Source organism: Petaurus breviceps, unplaced genomic scaffold (genome assembly GCF_028583685.1).
Source record: "Petaurus breviceps papuanus isolate PSGF00001 unplaced genomic scaffold, PetGlider_PUasm1.0 90887, whole genome shotgun sequence".
In the NCBI taxonomy this organism is placed as follows: domain Eukaryota; kingdom Metazoa; phylum Chordata; class Mammalia; order Diprotodontia; family Petauridae; genus Petaurus; species Petaurus breviceps.
The window spans coordinates 1,268,980-1,290,915 of NW_027187370.1; the positions used below are offsets into that span (position 1 = coordinate 1,268,980).

General features: G+C 43.9%; 1 protein-coding gene, 1 long non-coding RNA gene and 1 pseudogene across 3 annotated transcripts; 1 reads left to right on the forward strand and 2 right to left on the reverse strand.

Annotated features, from left to right (window-relative positions):
- Window positions 1–514: 514 nt before the first annotated feature.
- LOC138150761 (eukaryotic initiation factor 4A-I-like) lies at window positions 515–1,173 on the reverse strand (annotated as a pseudogene).
- Window positions 1,174–7,271: 6,098 nt separating this feature from the next.
- Window positions 7,272–16,510, reverse strand: LOC138150782 (uncharacterized). The gene is made up of 3 exons (XR_011165647.1): window positions 16,016–16,510; window positions 10,782–10,941; window positions 7,272–7,497 (listed from the first exon to the last, which is right to left on the reverse strand). It is a non-coding gene; the product is annotated as an uncharacterized lncRNA (long non-coding RNA).
- Window positions 15,874–18,637, forward strand: GJD3 (gap junction protein delta 3). Of its 2 annotated transcripts, none has more exons than XM_069074222.1 (2): window positions 15,874–16,079; window positions 16,509–18,637. In XM_069074222.1, exon 2 carries the CDS (start codon window positions 16,781–16,783, stop codon window positions 17,678–17,680), a length of 900 nt encoding a protein of 299 aa, XP_068930323.1. In that variant the 5' UTR covers window positions 15,874–16,079; window positions 16,509–16,780; the 3' UTR covers window positions 17,681–18,637. The 2 variants fall into 2 exon arrangements, with proteins under 2 accessions (XP_068930323.1, XP_068930322.1); XM_069074221.1 differs by having other exon boundaries at window positions 16,765–18,637.
- Window positions 18,638–21,936: the final 3,299 nt, after the last annotated feature.

The window sequence follows — 21,936 nt, forward strand, 5'->3', positions numbered from 1 at the left end:
CTGACTCCAGGGCTGGTGCTCTATTCACTGCGCCACCTGCATTTTTTGAATTATATTTTAACATGGTTTCAAAAGTACCTGAATGTGGCCTGTGAGCAGCATTTTAATATCTCCAGAATACCCAGTCTATTAAATTTCCTTCTAACTCTAAATCTGTGAGGCAGCCAGGTGGCTCAGAGGACAGAGCACTGCCTTGAGTCAGGAAGATCTGAGTTCAAAATCTGACCTAAGATTTACTAACTGTGTGACCCTGGGCAAGTTCCTTAGCCCTGTTTGCCTCAGTTTCCTTATCTGTAAAAGGGGATAATAATAGTACCTATCACCTAGGATTGTTGTGAGAATAAAATAAAGATTTTATTAAATATCTTTATTTAAAAATATTTAAAATATCTTTATTTAAATTTTATTAAAATGAAGTGACTTGCACAGGATCACACAGTTAGTAAGAGTCTGAGTCTGGATTTGAATTCACGAAGATGAGTCTTTCCAACTCCAGGTCCATCCACTGTACCACTTAGCTTTCCAAGGAGAGCAGAGCTCTAGGTAAAATGAGGTCAGTCACACTGAGAGGCATCTTTTCAACAGAGGCATTATAGAAGGTCTCTCTTTGAAGGGTCTTCTGTCACCACATTGATAGCCACACTCCTAAAACCAAAGCACCCCCATGACCAATTCTATGAATATAATTCTCCCAGTTGATGGGGAGATCTTGACTGATAACCAAAGATACTTGTCATACATCAGTGCCTTTAAACAGTGAGTCAATGATAATAAGCATCCAACTGGAGCTTCCCCCATGATTACATCATGTTTCTTTTGGTTAATGTCTTTATATTGCATAGCCAGTAAAATGGACATGAATTCTCTTGGTCAGCCAGTTCACTAATTGAGGAAAATAATAGCTTGGATAATAGCATTTCATCCACATTTATGTAAAACTAACAAGATCCTTTCAATGTCAACTCCTTCTTCTTGTCTAGACTCCTGATAGCATTCCCTATAAACTTCTGGATCACTTCCAGTCTATCTGAGGACATGGTGGCCAACAAGAGAACCACCTGAGTATTGCCCACTGAGTTTCTGGAATATTTAATAGATCTGGTCCTTAAAACTATGGTTTAACATTTCATCAGCTTCATCCAGGACTAACATCTTGATATATTTAGGATACATTATTGTTTGTCCTTCATTTTCAAAGAAAAATTACATCACAGGGTTATGTCTTGACTCCTGCATAAATTAGATTTAGTGAGGCAGAATTGCACAAAATCATCAACCTCACTATCTTTTCCAGAGTCATAAAAGTCCAGTGGCAAGGCAAAAGTCAGGATGACTGCTGATGACCCAAGTTGCAGTGGATGACCTTGGCATCTTTATTGGTTGACCATGCTCTAAGTGCTCTACAGTGCCTGCTTCAAGGTCATTGGAACAAATTGTTCTCATTCATCCATTCCACCACGGGAAATCTTCACATGTTTGGAAGAGACACTCCACTAATTCACCAAAGGGTTTGTGACCCATCAGTTACCTTCAGATTAGTTTCACCTGTCTGCCAAGATGGTTTACTGGGGTGTGGCTGCTGTGTATGCTACAGCTTCTTGGAGCCACAAATGAGAGTAAAGTAACAGGTAGACACCAAATATAAGATAAACAGCCCTGAAAAGGGCTCAATAAGCTCCTCACACCAGACGTGCTTGAACACCTTCCTTGAACACCCAAACACCCCATTCAAGGGGCATCAAGGTGGCATAGTGAATAGGGCACCAGGCCCAGAGTCAGGAATACTTGAGTTCAAATCCAGCGTTAGACACTCACTAGCCGTGTGACCCTAGACAAGTCACTTAACCCTGTTTGCCTCTCTTTAGGAGATAGAATCACTGGTTAAAGACATGGTCTGGGGGTGACCATAGTGATGTGGGGAGCTTCTATCTACAACTTCTAAACCTCTGCCTGAACATTTATTTGTTCCTCCAAAGCAGCCATGGCATAAGGTACCCATGGATTTTCCCAGTGCCATCACTCCTTTTTGGGGGTCTTTGTGGACCTTTAAATCCACTTCAATCTGTTGCAAAATGGAAATGGCAAAAGTTATCCATCATTCCTTGTTCCAGTGTGGGCTTGAGCAATCCCATCATAACCTTTGGTATAAGGAAGTATTGTATGTTTTTGGGTGACAGGTGGCTTCTCCAAACCATGTATACCACAAAGGAGAGATTCTGAAACAGTTCATATCATATCATCAAAGAAATCCACAATCCATAATCCAAAAATTACTCTCGATGGTACCATCAAGGTGCATCCCATCAGGGCCACTGATTTCCCAATGTGATCCTGGGGACTAGGGTCCCTCCACTCATTTTTCAAACCCTTACAATCTGGCTTCTGCTCACTCCAATCAGACTGAAACCATTCTTTCCAAGATTACCAACAAAGTCTTAATGATTTAATCCAATATCCAATTTCTTTGTTCTCATTCTATTTGCCTATTCTATTTGAGTGCTCCCTTACTCAATATGCCTCAATGGTTTCTTTTTACCTCACATCAACCATAAACTCCTCTGTTTGGCATTCAAAGCTCTTTACTTCTTATCTTACTTTTCTAATATTCTTACCTATTACTTTTCTCAACTCATTCTACCCAAATTCTCTGAGCTATCTAGGCCTATTCACAGTTTCTTACATACAACCACTTCCTGGGATGTTTTTGTACTGGTGGCTGTGGACCTGGATTAACTGGTTTTAGTTTGCTGACCCTCACCCTAAAGGAATGTCCCTTATAACACACCTGACAAGACATTATCCAGCCTCTGCCTAGAGAACCACTGCCTCCTGCAGGCAGCTCATTCCAGTTTGGGACAGCTCGAACTTTTAGGAAGCTTTTCCTGCCATCAAGCCTAAATATGCCTCTTTGCGACTTCCACCAATTACTCTGGGTTCTACTCTCTGAGACCAAACAGAAGATGTGAAGGAAAACATACCAAACTGGGGGGGTCAAGGAGTGCAAAGGGGCAGAAATGAAAGCTGGATCCTTGTGTGAAATTTTTTATTTAAAAACATAAATACTATTCTTAATTCACAGCTATACAGAAGCAGATCATGGGCAAAATTTGGCCTGTAAGGGGTTATGTGCTGACTCCTAACTTTAGGGTATAGGATGGACTATTAGTTGGCTGCTGAGATCCCTTCTAATGCCTAACTTCTGTGATTCTGTATCTTTGTATCTCTCTCCCTCCTTCTCTTTCTTTCTCTCAACCTTTCTCTTCCTGTCTTTTCCTTTCTCCCCTCTTTTTTTTTTTTTTGTACTTTCCTCTTGACCTGAATTTTTCACCAGGTTCTGCTTGGAAGATTGGAACATCTCTCTCTCTCTCTCTCTCTCTCTCTCTCTCTCTCTCTCTCTCTTTCTCTCTCTCTCTCTCTTTCTCTCACCCCTTCTCCTACATCTGGTCCCCATCTCTCACATCCTCTCTTCCCTTTTTCCAGGAAAACAGAAAGGAAAAAATAAAACTGTTTAAACAGCCCCATATTTGGAAAAGGGAGGGAACAGATGAGAAATAATAACACCATATCTCATTTTAACCAAGACCCCTTTTTTTCTATCTTTCTTCCCTCCCATAGACATCCCTCTAAGCTTATGGTATTAAACTCAAATTAAAACAGGGGCACTACCATTCCTAAAGATCCCTATGGGTCACATGTGGGCATCTAGGTGGTACAGTGGCTAGAGGGTTGGGCCTGAAGTCAGGAAGACCTGAGTTCAAATCCAACCCCAGACACTTACTACCTGTGTGACCTTGGGCAAGTTACTTTACCCTGTTTGCCTCTGTCTCTTCACTTGTAAAATCATCTGGAGAGGGAAATGGCAAACCACTCTAGTATCTTTACCAAGAAAACCCAATACAAGATCACCTCGGACACAACTGAACAATAATAACAAATGGGCCATATGTTGATTTAGAAAACCACATATTAACATTATCTACATTCTGTTGTATTTTTATCTATTTTATTAAATATTTCCCAATTACATTTTAATCTAGTCCTACCACACAAGGACAGTTGCTGGTCACAGAGGCACATGTTTTGACACCTCTTCTCTAAACTACCCCTTCTTTCCTTGAAGTCTCAGGTTGACAATAATATTATCAGTCAACAAGCATTTATTAAAACACCTATGTGCCAAACACTGCATGAGATACTTGGAATACAAAGACAAATGTTAAGGAATCTCTGCCCTCAGGGAATTTTCATTTTGACCAGCAAAACATATACTCATTAAATAAATACAAAATATATGAAAAGTACACCAGGGGAGTGAGATGGGGCTGCGATTGCAAGGGACACCAGCAGTTGATCAGATCAGAAAAGACCCAAGAGTAGATGGGGCTTAAACTAAGCTTTGAAAGACACTAAGGGATGAGATGATAATGAAGCATTCATGTCTTCCTCATCAGAAAGGTAGGGGATTTGGATGCAAAATATTGCATGCAAATGCAATTATTATCCATCATTTTTACTTGACTGGTTTTCTTGGTTATTAAGTAGGGTCTAATTCTGTGTGTATAAGACAGATTGTATGTGTGTGTGTGTGTGTGTGTGTGTTAGCAGGAAGACTTACATCCTAAAATGGCTATGATTTTTTTTTGGCTTTTTGGAGGGCAATTGGGGTTAAGTGACTTGCCCAAAGTCACACGGCTAGTTTTTGTGTTAAGTGTCTGAGGCCGGATTTGAATTCAGGTCCTCCTGACTCCAGGGCTGGTGCTCTATTCACTGTGCCACCTAGCCGCCCCTGACTATGATTTTTTAAAAAAGGAATCAATAAAACTTTCATAAAATATTGTTAGGGAAGAAGATACACAATCCTTTCTTCCTTCCCTCTGGGATGGAGCTCTCGGGAAGGAATTTTTAGCCCTTCTCCTTTATCCCTTTGCTATCCTATTCCCCCAACTTAACGCCCTATTTCTTGAAGCCCAAGACCACTGTAAACTGTTTCAAGTGAAGTATTTAAAGATTTTAGCACGAATGGTTCCAGCATTTTATTCAACTATAAGAAAAAAAAAAGTCCCCTTCCCTGCCTACCAAAGAGTAGGCTTCCTGGTAACTTTCTACTGTCATAACCGAAGAGATTCATTGTTTCCTCTTCAAATATTATGGTCTTAGAATTTCAGGGTTTAACATTTTTCACTTTTGTAACACCAGATTCAATAGCATCTCCTACTGTTACTTTACTGGATACTGTTACTTTAAGAGGGAATGGAATCTTAGGACACAGCAACTAAACGTCATTTTGAAGTCTCTTTTAACTTGTAATTGTTGGAGAAAGACTGAGGATATAGAGAAAGGACCAAGAGAACTTATTTCCAGAGAGACTGAGTGGTTTAACTATAAAAGAGGGACTGAATTTAACCCTTTTGTCAAGAAACATTAGGAAGAAAGTTCTTGAGAAAAGACTTCAGCTACCATCCTAAGAAAGCTAAATGATAGGTCTGTGTTTCCAGATGATGGTTAGAGGTGACTGTAGCTGTGATCTTTCTTATAGCTGACACATTGTAAATAATAATCTATGTCTTTATTTTATTGCTTATTACATCATTAATAAATTGCATAGCCAATAACTTTCATGTTTATTTAAACCTATGAGATTGAGGGATGGGTGAGAAAAAGGAGGGGAAATAAGGGAGGAGAGAGGGAGGGGAAAATCTTATGGGAAAAGATCTTTTTCTGCTTTTTTTTTTGGAGGGGGGAGGGTAGGGCAATTGGGGTTAAGTGACTTTCCCAAGGTCACACAACCAGTTTTTTGTGTTGTGTCTGAGGTCCGATTTGAACCCTCCTGACTCCAGGGCCAGTGCTCAATTCACTGAGCCACCTAGCTGCCCCCCAAAAGATCTTTTTCTGGTTTATTTAATAAGTAATATATAAGAAGTGGCAGCTAGGTGGCACAGACTTGGAATGAGGAAGACTCATCTTCAGGAGTTCAAATTCATCTTCAGATACTTACTAGCTGTGTGACTGTGGACATATCATTTCACCCTGTTTGCCTCAGTTTCCTCATCTGTAAAATCAGCTAGAGAAGGAAATGGCAAACCACTCCAGAACCTTTTCCAAGAAGACCCCAAAATGGGGTCACAAAGAGTTGGACATGACTGAAACAATTCAACAACAATATACAACAAACTAAAGTGGCAGGAAGTTAAGAACTAATTGATTAATTAATGAGAGATGTTTCTATTTAGTAATTTGTGAGGATGTATCAGAACATAGCCTTTGCATTTGAATCTGAGATGAACAATAATAAGAGAATAAATCAGTAGCACTGAGAAAGTGGGGATCAATATATGTCGGCTAAAACTTATAAACTGGGGTAATCAACGCTAAACCGTGCTATGCTTTTTTCCAGCACCTCTCTTGGATAGTGGATCATTCATGTAACATACTTTCCCTTGACCATTTAGTGTCAAAAAAGCTACTTTAGTTCAGAGTGGGAAAATCCCAAGGGTACACAGTATAGACATGTAGCAGTTTGCAGGCACACATTTAACCAGTTTAGTCTGATTTAATTTCTCATATTAAGGTTAATGTGGTGTTGCATGATTCTGAATAATTAGGAGTTGAGTGAATAACGATGAGCTCTCTAACTCCTAACACAATGACAACTAACCAACTAAATTTGATGAATGCATAAGCAAGTGTCTCTCTAAATCCAAACCACAGCACATGTACGAAGTTGCTCACCTCCTCCTTGGGCAAAGGTTACTCTTTGAGGAAGCCGCCTCTGTAAGGTACACTCTGGCAAAAAGGAAAAAAAAAAGCAAAAACTCCAGTTCCCTGCCCCCATGGCATGGGCTTTCCTCAGATTGCCATTTAGATTTTTAAATGCTTGAATTTCTGGATAACAAAATAAAATACAAAGATAGAAGGCCAGAAAGAATCAAAGATAAATAGGACACTTTTAAAGACTTCACATTAAATTTTTTACCTATGTAGTACATATAAGCTCTGGGCTCACTCAATACACACTTCACCTGGTAGGCTATCAGAGAAATATTCCTACCCTCTCCTTAGAGTTCTAGGGGTAACCCTGAAGACTTAGAGATTCCTTTCTAGTCCTATTATTCATAATCCCCCATCTAGCCTGTTCTCCCCAGGTAATATCACTTCAACATCATAATCAACAGAATAATTGATTTCTTCCCAATATCAAGTAACCAATTAACATTGATTAGCTTTTACAAAGAAATATTTACTGAGAAAATATAACAAGACTCACTGTACAAAAGCATTCCAGACCAGAAGTACACTGTTTTACCACGTTGGTCCCTGAGGAGAGTAGACTCAAAATGAAACTCCCTCCACCAAGTAAATTTCTGAGTGTGGCATTAGCCCAGAGTTGAGGCATTCCCTTGCTTGTAGGACAAGGTGATTTGGCTGCTGGGTCAGTCCTCTGCTTTTGAAACTTACAAGGTCATAGTTTGGTCCACTCTCTTTCTGATATGCATTCATCTAAGATCAGGAAAGAACAGACACAACAGGAAGAGGAAAAACAATCTTAAAGACAGCTTTATGTTCTAACAAGGTCTCAGTATCAATCTCCCAACATATTATAACAACAATTAATTCACAGAATATTGTTTTAAATTGTTCTGCTAATGTGCATTGTCAGGATTTTATGTTTAGCATTTCTTTTGCATGAATGAAATAAATGTCTGTCCCGTAAGTGACATAAGGTACACTATGTATCTTTCTACTACCTTCTTTTGGGGAAATCTCAGATGTGATCCATGACATAAGCATAGGTGAGTCACTTCACGGCACCAATGTCTGGGAGTTAAGGACCTAACATCTCTCATTAGAGGCCAGGCTCCCCCAGGACTGAACCTGGTCCAAATCTTACATGCTTGGGTCCAGCCAGAATGGTCCCTTAGTGAAAAAGAGAATAATACAGCACCCCAGTTCCCAGAGAGGTAGTTTCAATTATCTAACTTGCATCTACTAGTAAATCACTTTTCTTACTTCACCACATGGTCTAGTTTAATGATGAACTCCTAAGACCAACCAAATGCAGTTTTTCCTCATGCTAAGAGACTGGGCTAGAAACTCAAAATACTCAAATGGATCTATAACCTCAAAAATTTCAGTATTCTTTCTAATAATGTTGATCATAACCCAACCACACCTACTTATCCTGGGTGACTCTTACCCATATCCTCCCATGAGTTTGTCAAAGGGAATTAATCCAATTTGCTAAGGGCCTTCCTCAATTTCATTTAACAGAGTTGAATCCAAACTTCAGTCAAAGGGCCATGTTTGAAGACCTTGAGGCCACATGTGGCTCCACTCTTGGACTAGACAGCTTCTGAATTCCCTTCAGTTCTGAGATTATGTGATACTAAAATTCCTTGTTTCTATGCTTTGGAGTTGGATTTTTGTGTCCAGGGCAACCTTCCCTAACAGGGACCTGAGCACTGGAACCACAAAATCATGTCCAGTATTTAGATGGACACGGAGATATCGTAACTCCTCACCTTCCCCATCTCCTCCTTCCAAGAACTCAATCTTTTGTGAACTTAAAATGAAGTCTTTGCCCAGCTAGAGGTTCTAGCATTATTAGTAAATTCTACCATTCCATCAAAAGTCAAGTCAAATCAATAAGCATTTATTAGGTGTCTACTAAGTACCAGGCACTGTGCTAAGTGTTGGAAGTACTTAAAATCAAAGTGGGGTTTAGCCCAATGATGTTATGATGAAATTAAAACTATATTCAAATCCTAGTCATCTGTCAAATATGGTGGGATACTTAGTAATTGGGAGTTCAAATTCAGCACTTATACTACCAGTGTTACATTGAATCTCTGGGTCTCAGTTTTCCCATCTGTAAAATGAGGGAGTTGGATAATCCCCAAGGTCCTTTCTGACTCTAAATTCTCTGATTCCATAATCTTCAGTTCCATTTTCCTTCCAAAGCTTTTCCTGGACCCTTTGGTTCACAGTTATCTCTACAACTCTGATTCCCCATAATATCATCTAGGGCCTCCCTCTTATCTAACAAAAACCATTCTAATTCTACCTCCCATTCCTCTGGCTTTAAGGTTTACCAAGTACTACAACAACCTCACAAGGCAGTTAGCCCCAATCCCTTCTTTACAGTATTTCCTCAGTCAGGTCACCTCTTCCCTTGGGGTTCTCTTTTCTTGCATCTATGCAATGGGGATCATAACAGTTGATTATGGAATAAGTTATATAATTAATAATAATAATAGCATTTATGTGGCACTTTGAGGTTTGTAAAGCATTTTACAAATATTATCTCATTTTATTCTCATAACAACCCTATTTTTATGCTCATTTTACAGATGCAGAAACTGAGGCAGACTGAGATTATGCGACTTTCCCAGATTTTTATTCAAGTCGTTCTGACTCCAGACCCAGCACTCTAGACACTGCCATGCCTAGTTGCCTAAAGAATAAAATGGAATAATGTGTGTAAAGGACTTTGAGGAAAAAAATAAAACTGAATCCAAGTATAAAGCCATCAATATTAATGTTTTAATAGCTCCCTAATCTCATTCTTCTGGGTCCAGTCCAGCAGTGCAGATCACAACTCATCTGTGCTCCTTTAACCTGTGTAACTTTTGTCCATGTATCCCCATCAATCCTCTCCACAGGAATATGCCCAAGGCCCTGGGAGCCTTACCCCAGGAAATCTCTTAGTATGCTATAGGTACCATGATATAGGTACCCAAACTACAGTTTGGCACATGGGCTGGACCACCTTCTCTTCCAATCATATGTTTAATAAATGACAATCTTTTATTTCACTGCTTACATGCCATAATATGGCAAGAGCCCATTTATACCTATCACCCACCTCTTTATTGTCCTTTGGATCACCCAGAATTTTGATTCTCTAGAGAACGTAACATCCCATAATGTGCATGAAATAATATTACTTGAGTAGAGTCTCACTGTGGCATGGGAATGACCTAGATTCAATGTTAGTGACAGCGTTGTGACTAAGTATATTTAAATCTGTACAAATGTGTCCACGAACATGTCAGGGGGAAAGTTTCCTTAGCCTGTGAGAGGAGGTAATGGGGGAGGGTGTCTGGGGTTGGGGGCTGGAAGAGGGCCAAGACAGATTGGGGACTTCTCAACCAAGTCCATGTACTTGCCAGATGAGACACTGGGCTAGTCCTCCCCACCTCCAATCTGCTTCTGGTCAGTGTCAGCAACACTTCCCCACTCTATAGGTCTGAGCTAATCTGGGATACTGGGGGTGCCCCAGCTTCTCTCCTGCCTGAAGATTGTAGTATCTCCTGCCCTAGAGATGCTTCTGCACAAGAGAGATTATGGAGGACAGAGAAAGGTAGTATGGAGGCATGAGGAGGGAGACAGCATTCTCACATAAAGTTGCATACAATGGAGAATGCTACCCACCTCCTGAGAGAGGGGTGATACACTCAAGATACAGAATGAAGCACACATTTTTGGATATAGCCAAATTGGGAATTTGTTTTGCTTGACTATATATATTTCTTTCAGGGAATTAGGGAGAGAAAGGAGAGAAAATAAATGCTTGTTAATTGAAAATAACTTTAAAAATGTAAAATAAAATTTTATTGAAATTATATAAACTTTATACTTGATATATTATATAAATTATAAATAATTTCTATAAATTTATTATATTATTTGTAATACATTCTAAATTATTGTATAAGTTTTATAAATTAAAAATATAAAATTAAACTATTTTTAAAATAACAAAAACATTTATATAGTCATACCTTCAGCGTCACTCACCACCACCACCCCTAACATCACCTTCACTTTCCACTCCCCTCTAGTTGAAGCCAAGGGTGGGGTCTGGTCAGGAGTTTTTCCAGGCTGGGCCAATTCAGCCCGATCCAACAGAGCAGGAAATGGAGTGGGGTTGGGTGTTGTGTTCTGGGGTGGAAAGACAGGCAAGGCATGGGGCATTTCTGAACAGTTTAAAATTGAACACATATAAATAATATGTATGGCAGCAAGTGGCAGACCAGGTCTACTGAGGCTGAGATTGATGGGTACTAGGGGACAGCAACCCCTGCTCCTTCCTGTTTATATGGAGAGGGCTCCAGTCCTTGATTTCCATGTTTGAATTTCATACAGGTCCAGACCCTTTCCCTGCCCCCCATCTCCTCCCTCCAGAGCCCTGCCCCATGTCCCTAGCCACGTGCAGGGGCAGCAGAAAGGTCACATTTACACCCAAAAGGATCGAACCAGCAGTTACTTCCAGGCTGACCCAGCCCATTGTAAGCCAGCAGGGGTCATTGCAGACTGGGTAGTAAGGAAATGGGGCATGGAGTGACCAAACCATTTGACAAGTAGAGGAGATCACAGGATGGCAGATTTAGAACTGGGAAGGAGACCTCAGAGTGCATTGGGAAAAGTGGCAGATGTTAGAATCAGAAGACCTGGGACCAAACCCTAGCTCTCCTCCCCACTACTGGTGTGACTTTGGGTAAGTCACTGTTCGCTGTGGCTTAGGTTTCTCATCTAGAATCCAGGATTCTTAAACTGGGGTCCATGAACTAATTTTTAAAATTTTAATAACTTATCTCAATATAATTTGTTTCCTTTGTAATTCTATGTATTTTATTTTGTGCATTCTTCTGAGAAGGGGTCCATAGGTTTTATCAGATTATGAAGGAGGATCACAATACAAAAACAGTTAAGATACCCTAGTAGATTAGATGATCTCCAAAGTCACTTCTGAATCAAAATCTATGATTTAAACCAACCTCTTCTCTTTCTAGATGAGGAAACTGAGACTCAGAAAATTGTAATGAATTGCCCAAGATCCCTCAGATACTAAGGGTCAAGGCCAGGATTCAAAGTCTGATCTTCTGACACCAAGTCCAAGACACCAAGGCCTCTTTTTGTTTTTCTACTTTAGAGGTAATTGAGATTAAGTGATGTGCCCAAGGTCACATAACCAGTAAGTGTCAAGTGCCTGAGGTAGATTTGAACTCAGGTCTTCCTGACTCCTGGGCTGATGCTCTATCCAATATACTACCACTACCTAGCTGCCTATCAGGCCTTTTTCCACTGCATCATGGTACCTCTCATGTAGGAAAGGAGATGGCCCAGACCATGATGGGAGAGGAAGAACATTCTCTCTGCTCCTTGATACTGTGGGAGGTCATACTGGGATTCTGACTAGGGAACTGCCCAGAAAATGAATCCCTGAACAGAGGACAGGAGCATGAAGGATGTATGGAGGAGGTGATGAAAGTGACAGCTGGGTGATAAATAAACTTCCACCCAAATAGGGAATAACAGCTGAAAGGAAATACCAGCCCCACCCCACTCTAAACCACTGGGGTAGCCACCCCTGCCCTAGATATTAGTCAACAGGACAGTGCCTATGGGCACAAGCAATATTAAAAAAATAAAAACAGAGTTGTTCCACTGGATCACAAAATGTGGGGGGTTTAGAGTTTACAGATTCAAAGCTATAAAAGACATTAGAGGTCATCTAGTCTAATCACCCAGTTTACTTATGGGGAAACTGAGGCACACCAAGCAAAAGTGACTTATCAAGTCTCACTTACCTAGATAGAGCCAGGACTAGAACACAAGCCTCAGCCTACTCCCAATCATCACCAACCCAGCTTGGAGCTTCAATTAAGAATCTTTTGCCCCTTTGACTTAGAGTTCCCACAGCTAGTCAAATACCCCAAAGAAATTGAAGACAGAGAGAAAGGTCCCATGTGTGTCAAAATATTCATGGCTATGCATTTTTGTTGTAGCTGAGAACTTGGAACAAAGTAGATACCCATCCACTGGGAACCGACTAAAAAAATTGTGGTGCATGAATGTAATGGAATGTCACTGAGTTCAAAAAAATGAGGAATAGGAAGAATTCAGGAAAGTGATAAATATGCCCCAAAAGAACATCAATAAAACATTTTAAATAGAAGAAAACAATAGTGCAAAAGGGGACCCCAAAATAAAAGTTTTTTTTTTTTTATAAAGCAATCGGGGCTAAGTAACTTGCTCAAGTTTACAGGGCCAGTTATTTCTGGGTGTGGTGTTGAGTATCTGAGGCCGGATTTGATCCAGGTCATCCCAACACTGGAGCCAGTGCTCTTACTCACTAAGCCACCTGGCCGCCCCTAAGCAATTGGGATTAAGTAACTTGCTCAAAGTTACACGGCCAGGTGTTTCTGGGTGGGTGCTAAGTGTCTGAGCCCGGGATTCGATCTCCAGGTCTTCTCAACACTGGAGCCGGTGCTCTTACTCGCTGTGCTACCTGGCCACCCCAAAAATAAAAGTTTTGATATTACTTTGCATATATATGTATACATACACATATACTGTGTTTCCCTGATAATAAGACACTGTCTTATTATTTTTTTGGACAGAAAAACACCAGAGGGCTTATTTTCAGGGGAAGGCTTATTTTAATGAACATTGACGGCAATTTTAATAAACAGGATATAAGGGCTGCCGACCTGATCCAGACCTGCGCTTTTTCCCTCATCTACCTGTTGACTGAGGTTATTATAATCTGCTCTCCATTTTCTGACCATTCGAAGATCCAAAAGTTTTTCTTTACAGAAAACTGCAAGATTCTTGCCATGTGACTCCTCTACAATTGCTTTCTTATACTCAACAGTATAGCTCTTCCTTTTTGTACTCATGTCTGGGGGTCAAAACAGACAGAATAATAAAATTATGACCATCAGTCCTTCTTTTCACTCCATCATGCCCCCTGAGTTCTTCTTTTTTCCTTCATCATGCCCTTTTTATCCTCCATCATGCCCCCTCACTCCCACTGGGTTTTTATGTTGTCCTGCCTCAGCTCTCCTCCGCAGCACTGCTCTCAATGGCACCAGCAAGCAAATCACTGGGGAAGAACAGCTCACTGCTGCAGCTCTGATTGGATGCAGCTCAGAGCGCTGCATGCATTTCACAGGGGGGGGGAGGGCACGGGGACGGTGCATACAGAGGGTACCGTAATGTAGTGTGTAGCGCTGGGGATCACCTTCACTACAGTAGCAATCTCAATAGGGCTTATTTTTGGGGGAGGGCTTATTTTACAGGAATCTTACACAGTAAGGGGAGGGCTTATTTTCGGGATAGGTCTTATTATTGGGGAAACACGATATGTATGTATCTCCACATGTGTATATGTGTATATAGTTGTTGTTCAGTCATATCCAATTTTTCATGACCCCATAGACCACAGTACACCAATATTGTCCATGGGGTTTTCTTGGCAAAGATACTGGAGTGATTTGTCATTTCCTTCTCCAGTGGATTAAGGCAAACAGAGGTTAAGTAACTTGCCAAGGGTCATGCAGCTAGTAAGTGTCTGAGACTGGATTTGAACTCAGATCTTCCTGATTCCAGGCCCAGCTCTCTATTCCTACCTAGCTGCTTCTAGGAGTATACACACACACACACACACATACATATATACACACATGTGTGTGCATGTGTAAGTATACATATGGACATATGCATACAGTACTATATTACATTACATTATTATATCATATCATATTAGCTTCACTTTACTCCCTCCAGTCTTCTCCCCGTAGCATCCTCCTCCACAACCATCGTACTCATGAAGCCCTTCCTGATCCTCTCCAGTTCTGGAACCATGAACCACAATTAAATCAAATCTTCGGCCCTCACTCTTGAATGTGATGTCAAGCTATACTCCTAAGGTCCCACTCCCCATCCCGATGACTTTGAGACTACTATAATTGTCCCTCCTGGGAAATATTCCCCTTTATGGGTTGTCTCCCCATATAGGAAGTCAACTCTTTCAGGACAGGAACTGACAGTCTTTGTTCTTATGTTCTTATCCCCAGATATGCCCACCGCTTGGCATGTGGTGGAAGAACTTAATGAATGAATGCTTTCCATATACTTCTTGAAAACCAAACCATATATACCAGAAATTCTGTTTCCTACATAAGCCTTCTTATTTTTGGTAAATTAAAATGTACATGTTTGTTGTCAATTGTTAATTTCACAATAAAGAAGGAAAATTTAATTTAAAAATAATTGAGGGAACTGGGAAGAGTTATATGCAATATCAGATGACCAGATCCAGGAAAACATTATACCCATATAAATGGAAAGAACAGAGAAACTGAAACAATGCTGTGTAATTATAATCTTAGATATTGGCCGCAGAAAGGGGCAAGAAAATGTTACCCTCCTCTCTTTTTCACAGAGGTGGGGGCCTATGGGTATGAAACATTGCATACACTGCCAGACTTCATTGATGGGTTGTTTAGTTTTGTTGAACTGCTTTAATCCTCTTTCTTGATTTATTAGAAGGGATGGCTCACTGGGTAGGCAATGGAGTAAACATATATGTGAATGTAAGGGTGATGTAAAAACAAAGCATGTCAACTCTTTAAAATGTATGTCTTTTTCTCTGCTGCCTGAGTTGAACTCAGAATATCTTCCCATGTCTGTAGCATCAATCCTAGAGCTGTCTGTCTGGGAATGTGGCTTCTACAGGGGTTCCACTCTTGGAGTTCTTGGAGCCTGATGCTCTCACTCAAAAATGGGTGGGTAGAGAAAAGAGGTGAAAGACTGAATATCTGTTTGAAGGAGAAGAAGTCCTAGTTTTCAGGATGGATGGGAGGGGATTTCTGCCTTCCCTGTAACTCCCTGGTCCCCACATTAAGATGGGAAGCTAATGCTCCCCCCCATTTCCCACCTGGAAACAGAGATCTGAAATTGGGGGACATGAGCTAAGGGCACGGAGACATAATGCATAGTATAATCCTGAGAAGCCAGGCAGAAGTCAGACTGTATCTCTGGCCCCCTCCCAACCATTCCCCTAGGGAGGGAGGAGCCAACTGGACAGGCTACCCCTGTCCCTTTAAGAGAGAAGACAGCTCTAACCCATTCTGACTACTGTGTTCTCCCCCTTATGCTGGCCAAATCCCAATTGGAAAGGAAAAATCAAAGACTGAAAGAGAAAATGAAAGACCAAAAAGGTCCCTACCTTTTCTTGGGCTCCTGCTGCCCATTCTTCTGATCTCCTTAGCCCAGGGAGCTGCAGCTGCCTGGTAAGCAGGAGTGGGGCATACAGGGAGGGTTAGGTGGGGAAAGGAGACACACTTGAAAGTTTGAAATTTAATTAAATTAAGTTTGAAAGTGTGGGATGGGTCTCAAGGAAGGATTGAGAGGCAGGTGATCTAGGGTTCCCCAGTCAGGTGGTGGGGTAAAGTACATAAGGATGGGGGAAGTGGGGGAAAAGGGGAAAGTAAGAATAGAGGAATTGGAGAGAACACATGAAAACCAGGAGAGAGATTCCAAGGGAAGAGACTGGCTAAAGCTGGAGGACAGGGAACATTCCGGAAGATGGCTGAAGGAAGGGGGAATGGGAAGGGCAACTTGGTTTGGGACAAGGGTCGATGTCACCACCTTTCAATGTCAGTGTTCCTCTACCCCTGCCCCCAACCCTAAGCTGGTATTTTTGTTCTTAACACTGTTAGGTTGGGAAAGGGGAACAGGAATGGAAGAGAAGCAAACCATCCAGAGAAAGGGATTCTGGGGCAAGTTGGTCCAAAGCTCTCTGAGCCCTTCTGCTGAAGTCTATGCTCAGCCTAGAAACACCTGATGAAACTTGGACTAGTCTTTCTGGCTGCAGGGAGGGAGCAGAGCTTGGGAAGTTTGTAGAGTGTGAGTTGGGACTTAGGGGGTATGCCTCCTTCTCCAGTCACTCTAACCAGGCTCCCATCGGCTCCTCAGGGTGCCCAATACTGCAATGGGGGAATGGGCCTTCCTGGGCTCCTTGCTGGACTCGGTGCAACTGCAGTCTCCCCTGGTGGGCCGCCTGTGGCTGGTGATTATGCTGATTTTCCGAATCCTGGTGTTGGCCACGGTGGGAGGCGCCGTGTTCGAGGACGAGCAGGAGGAATTCGTGTGTAATACGCTGCAGCCCGGGTGTCGCCAGGCCTGCTATGACCGCGCCTTCCCCATCTCCCATTACCGCTTCTGGCTCTTCCATATCCTGCTGCTCTCCACTCCTCCCGTGCTGTTCCTCATCTACTCGATGCACCAGGCCAGCAAGGGCCCCAGCCCTCAGGGGGATGGGGAGGGTGAGCAGGAAGAGGGGGACGGCCGACACAGCCGGCACCTGTTGGGGCGCCAAGCTCGCCACTGCTACCTGATGAGCGTGGCTCTGCGTCTGCTGGCCGAGCTGGGCTTCCTGGCAGGGCAGACACTGCTCTATGGCTTTCAGGTGGCACCGCATTTTCTCTGCACCCAGACCCCATGCCCCCACACTGTGGACTGCTTTGTCAGCCGGCCCACGGAGAAGACAGTGTTTGTGGTCTTCTACTTCGCAGTGGGGCTTCTCTCTACCGTCCTCAGTGTGGCCGAACTGCTCCATCTCTTCTGGAAGGGGCGACGCTGCCAAGAAAAAGATTCCCTGTGGCCAGGCAAGGGGGGCACCGGAGAGAAAGACAACCACTGCAACCAGGAGCAGGAAGAGGCCCAGAAGCTTCTCCTGCCACTCTCCCCGGCAAGAAGGGGCCCTCCGCTGGGTCCTGCTCCAGACGCCCCACCTGCCTATGCCCACAAACAGAAACAGGGTGGCAGCGAGATCAATACCAGCAGGAGCAAGTCCTCAGTGTCCACAATGAGAGAGGACCTGTCCATCTAAAGAAGCCCCCTGCCCCTAGCTCTAAGATGGGCTAATCTGTGGGCTGGGGGGAATGAAGATGTGGCAACAAGCCAACCTCGGCCCTGGAAGATCAAACGCAGGAAACCTCTGGCTTGGGGAAAAGGATCCTGGATACAAAGACAGGAAATCTGCATCTCATCCATATTTGCCTCTGACTGCAGTGTGACCTTGAGCCATTCACTTCCTATCCTGGGTCTGAGGTTCCTCCTCTATAAATGATGGGGAGGGATATTTAAGGTTCCTTCCAGCTCTACCAGTCTATGGTTCTCACTATCCATCTTCCCCCTTCCTTGAAGCCATCCCTTTGAAGTCAATGGTGGAAACAGCTTAGGGGGAAGAATTCACACTCCCCAGGGTCCATCCAGGTAACTCTAGAGGCAGATGCAAGAACTCTGCTTGCATCGTGGACTGTGGACTATGGAGTGTGTCCTAGGACTACTAGAAGTGTGGAAAAGGGAGAGAGACCGGGCGAACAGCGAACAGGCTGGTTGCTATCTTGTTGACCATAGCAACAATTGTGATTTGTGGTCAGGGTTACTAGACTCACGTGACCTTAGGGCTATTGTGTGGGCTTGTGTCTGGTATCTGCTGTGACTGTGTGCCTATGTTTCTAATGCTACTCTTAGGGCCTCAAGCAAAGCAGGAAGATATGCCTGCCAGCTTTCACTCAGTCCCAAAACCCAAGGGCCTCCTACATAAAATTATCCTCTTCTCACATTAGCAAAGTAGGCAAAGCTGGAAGGTGAGGAGGGCACAGCCAACCTTGGGCTGTGTGGTATCCATGTGCCCAACATGTTCATTCTCACCCAATTTCTCTTTGACCTATTGGAGATGGGAAATCACAGTATGATTTTTCCCCTTCACCCCGTCTCTCTGTCCTGTGTGTGTTTTCTTCTTCCTTTTGAATTGTTACAGTAAATAGAGTGCTATATTTGGAGTCAGAGGTGTGTTCAGTCTTTTCAGCTGCGTCTGACTCTTCATGACCCCATTTGGGGTTTTCTTGGTAGAAATACTACAGTGGTTTGTCATTTCCTCCTCTAGCTCATTTGACAGATGAGGAAACTGAGGCAAACAGGGTGAAGTGACTTGCCCAGGGTCACACAGCTAGTGAGTCTCCCTTGTCTCCAGGTATGGCACTCTATGCACTATGGCGCCACCTAGATGCCCATTAGCTCGGTTCAAATCCCAGCTGCACTAATTTTCTACACATGTGAACCTTGGGCAAGTCACTTTAGGCATCAGGAGGCAGTGTGACATAATATGGCCACTTGACATGGGGGTTGGGAAAGCCTGGCTTCAAGTCCTACCTCAGATCTTTACTAGCTGTGTGACCCTTAGCCTCTCTAACCCCCAAATTTTCTTATCTGCAAAATGAGAGGTTTGAGCTAGATAATTTCTAAGGTCCTTTCCAGCTCTAAATCTATCATCTGCCCCCACATGATGTATGACCTAGATCCCCACCCGTGACCAAAATCAGGTTACCCAGTCACAGCAGGAAAGGGCTCCCCTCCCCAGCTGCCCTGTGTCGATAAGGGTCCAAACAGGAAGGGGAGGGGAGAGGAGGGGAGGAAGAATAACGGGGGTGGGGGGGGAGGAGCAATGACTCTCCCAGGCCAACACTAACTTCAGGTGGGGAGGGCAAGCAACAGGAAATCATCTGCTCTCTCACCTTCTGGCCTAGTTCAGTGGGCACAGACTGAGTCCCTTTCTCCTAAGTGAGAAGTGGGAGACAGGATGATAATAGGAACTGTTGAGAGAAAAAGCACGGGACAGTGTGCTCTGGGGGTCTGGGGGAGGCAGTGGCTAGCTTCAGGATGGCCTGTACTCTGAGAGAGGGAGGGAATAAAACATCAGAGGCAAGATTGGTGGGCCACTGCTGCCATCCGGCGGCTAAGATGGGAGCAGCCCCCACAGGCAGGCCTTGAATGGTACCAGAGAGCCTGTCCTTCTCAATCCGGCCCTGTTCTGGGACAGTCTGGGAGTGCCTGGGATACCAGGCTACTTACTGCTGCTCCCTCTCCTTTTCACCGGGAGCATAGCAAACAGCACTTCCTTACCCTCTCAGCCATCCCACCCCATATTCTTTCCAAAGCTAAGGCCCCAATCCCCTTTGCCTCTATCCCACTCCTATTTAGACCAGCTGATTGCAGCAATGAGCACAAACAGACTTAAGGCTCCTCCAAGTCCCTCAGTTACAATTCCTCCGCTAGTTAGCTGCTCATGATCTTGGACAAGTGATCTGGCCTCTTTGGCCTCAGTTTCTCCCTCTGTAAAATGAGAGTAGCTCTCTGGTGGCTTCTAGCTCTAACATTCTAGAATCATGCCCCCAGTACATTTCACAGAGTGAATCCAAAATTGATAGTGTTCCAGTGTTCCTGGAAAATAAAGACTCCTGTCTGAAGACTGCTGCTCCCTTCCACCGGACCCCTGGGTGCCCCCACTCCCTGAAAACAACCCTGTGGGACAGAATGGAAATCTGACCTGGGCATTGGGAATCCAGAAAGGCAGGGCCTAAGGTAAAGACCTATTGCAGCATGTAGGGTTAGTTCTACCTGGGCAAGATTCTCTTCCAGAATTTTCTTGGTTTGGGGTTCTTGTTATATAACCCTCCTGCCAGGCCAAGGACTTCCTCCTCTCCTTCCTTTACCCAGCCCTAGAACAGACATTGATCCTAACCTTTCTCTCTCTCACACAAGATCTTCACTTCACAAACACACAACTCTCTCCTACCCTCTTCCCTGCTCAGGCAAAATCAGGAGCTCAAGCATTTCCTCAGCCTCCTTTTCCACTTAACTACAACATGGAGTTCTGGCTCTAACTGGGAAAGGACACTGCCACCTCTAAACCTCCCAACAGTGCAGACAGCTCTGTTTCAACCCTACCTCCCCACCAAATCTAGGACTAGAGGCCTGTGAAAGGGTACTTCCTAAGGGAACTTTGGGAAGACAGGTACTGCCTTCTTTTTCTTTTTAATGGAGGCAATGGGATAAGTGACCTGCCCAGGGTGACACAGCTAATAAGTATCTGAGGCCATATTTGAACTCAGATCCTCCCAACTCTAAGGCCCAAGCTCCATTCACTGTACCACCTTGCTGCACCTACTGCTTTCTTTCTCTGAATTCTTCCTCATCCCTAACTCAGGGTCCTAACCAAGGCAAAGCGGTAGGCTGAGAGGGTTGAGAGGATATACATCTACCCCAGATTCTAGGCAAAGTACTTTATGTAAGGACCTGGCTACATTGAATCAGTAACTTCCACATTCAGCCCAGAACCTTAATGGAAAACCAAGCATTCTGCACAGCCTGAGCCCAAATTCTGGGGGCCCAGTCCCCAAAGGACACTTATGCATACAGGCTGGAGGGAGCAAAGATCTGAGGCATATATAGAATAAATATAATTTTATTCTTTATCCAGTAGATCTCAGTGGAAAGTTCAACAGTAACAGCTGCACCAGGTTGGGCTTCCTAGGGGGAGAGGAGGGAGCCTGCCCGGAAGTGAGGAGAGCGTTGGAGGGATGCCCACCCTCCCCCCAAACCACCCCCCCCCAGACCCCTGTGGAGAGGCAGGCAGGGCCAGCTCTCCCAACCCTGGGAGGGAGAGGGAAGAACCCCCCCCAGCAGATGCCCGCCCTGCAGGGGGGAACAGGAATAAAGGGAGGGGGGGGATGCAAGTAGTAGGTGAGCAGAAGAGTCCAGGTTATAAAAGAGATGTTGTCTTGGGACCTCAGGTGTCTTTGTCTGCAGTGTGTGGAAGGAGGTGGGAGGGGGGAGGAATGTAAGGAGGCCACGGCCCCAGCCCATGATGGAGGAAAATGGGATTGCTGGTGGCTGTGAGGCTGGGGTAGGAGCAACAGAGGTCATTGTCTCTGAGCCTCCCACTCCCCTTCCCCCTGTCACTACCCTATTCACAGAGGGTACAGGGCAGGGTCCCCAAGGAAGAGAAGCCAGACCTGACATGGTCGGGGAGGAGAGAAGGCATCAGCTCTCACCATGGTGGAAGAAGGGATTTGAGACACTTACTTTGTAAGCCTAGGGAGGAGTGGTGGGGTGGGGTGTGCATCTTGCCCAATTCCTCTCCCTTTCTCCCCTAGTCTCTCAGACCAGTACCCTCCAACTCTTGGTGGGGGAGGAAAGAGGGGAGCGCCACACAACAGGAGATAAAGGGGGAGAGGAGAAACATAAGACTCTTCCCCTCCCCCCACCCCCTACAAAGAACCTCCCTTCTCCCCTACTCTC

Bases quoted from the DNA above. Each gene is read 5' to 3' on its own strand.
- GJD3 (XM_069074222.1), top strand. From the start codon at position 16,781: ATGGGGGAATGGGCCTTCCTGGGCTCCTTGCTGGACTCGGTGCAACTG.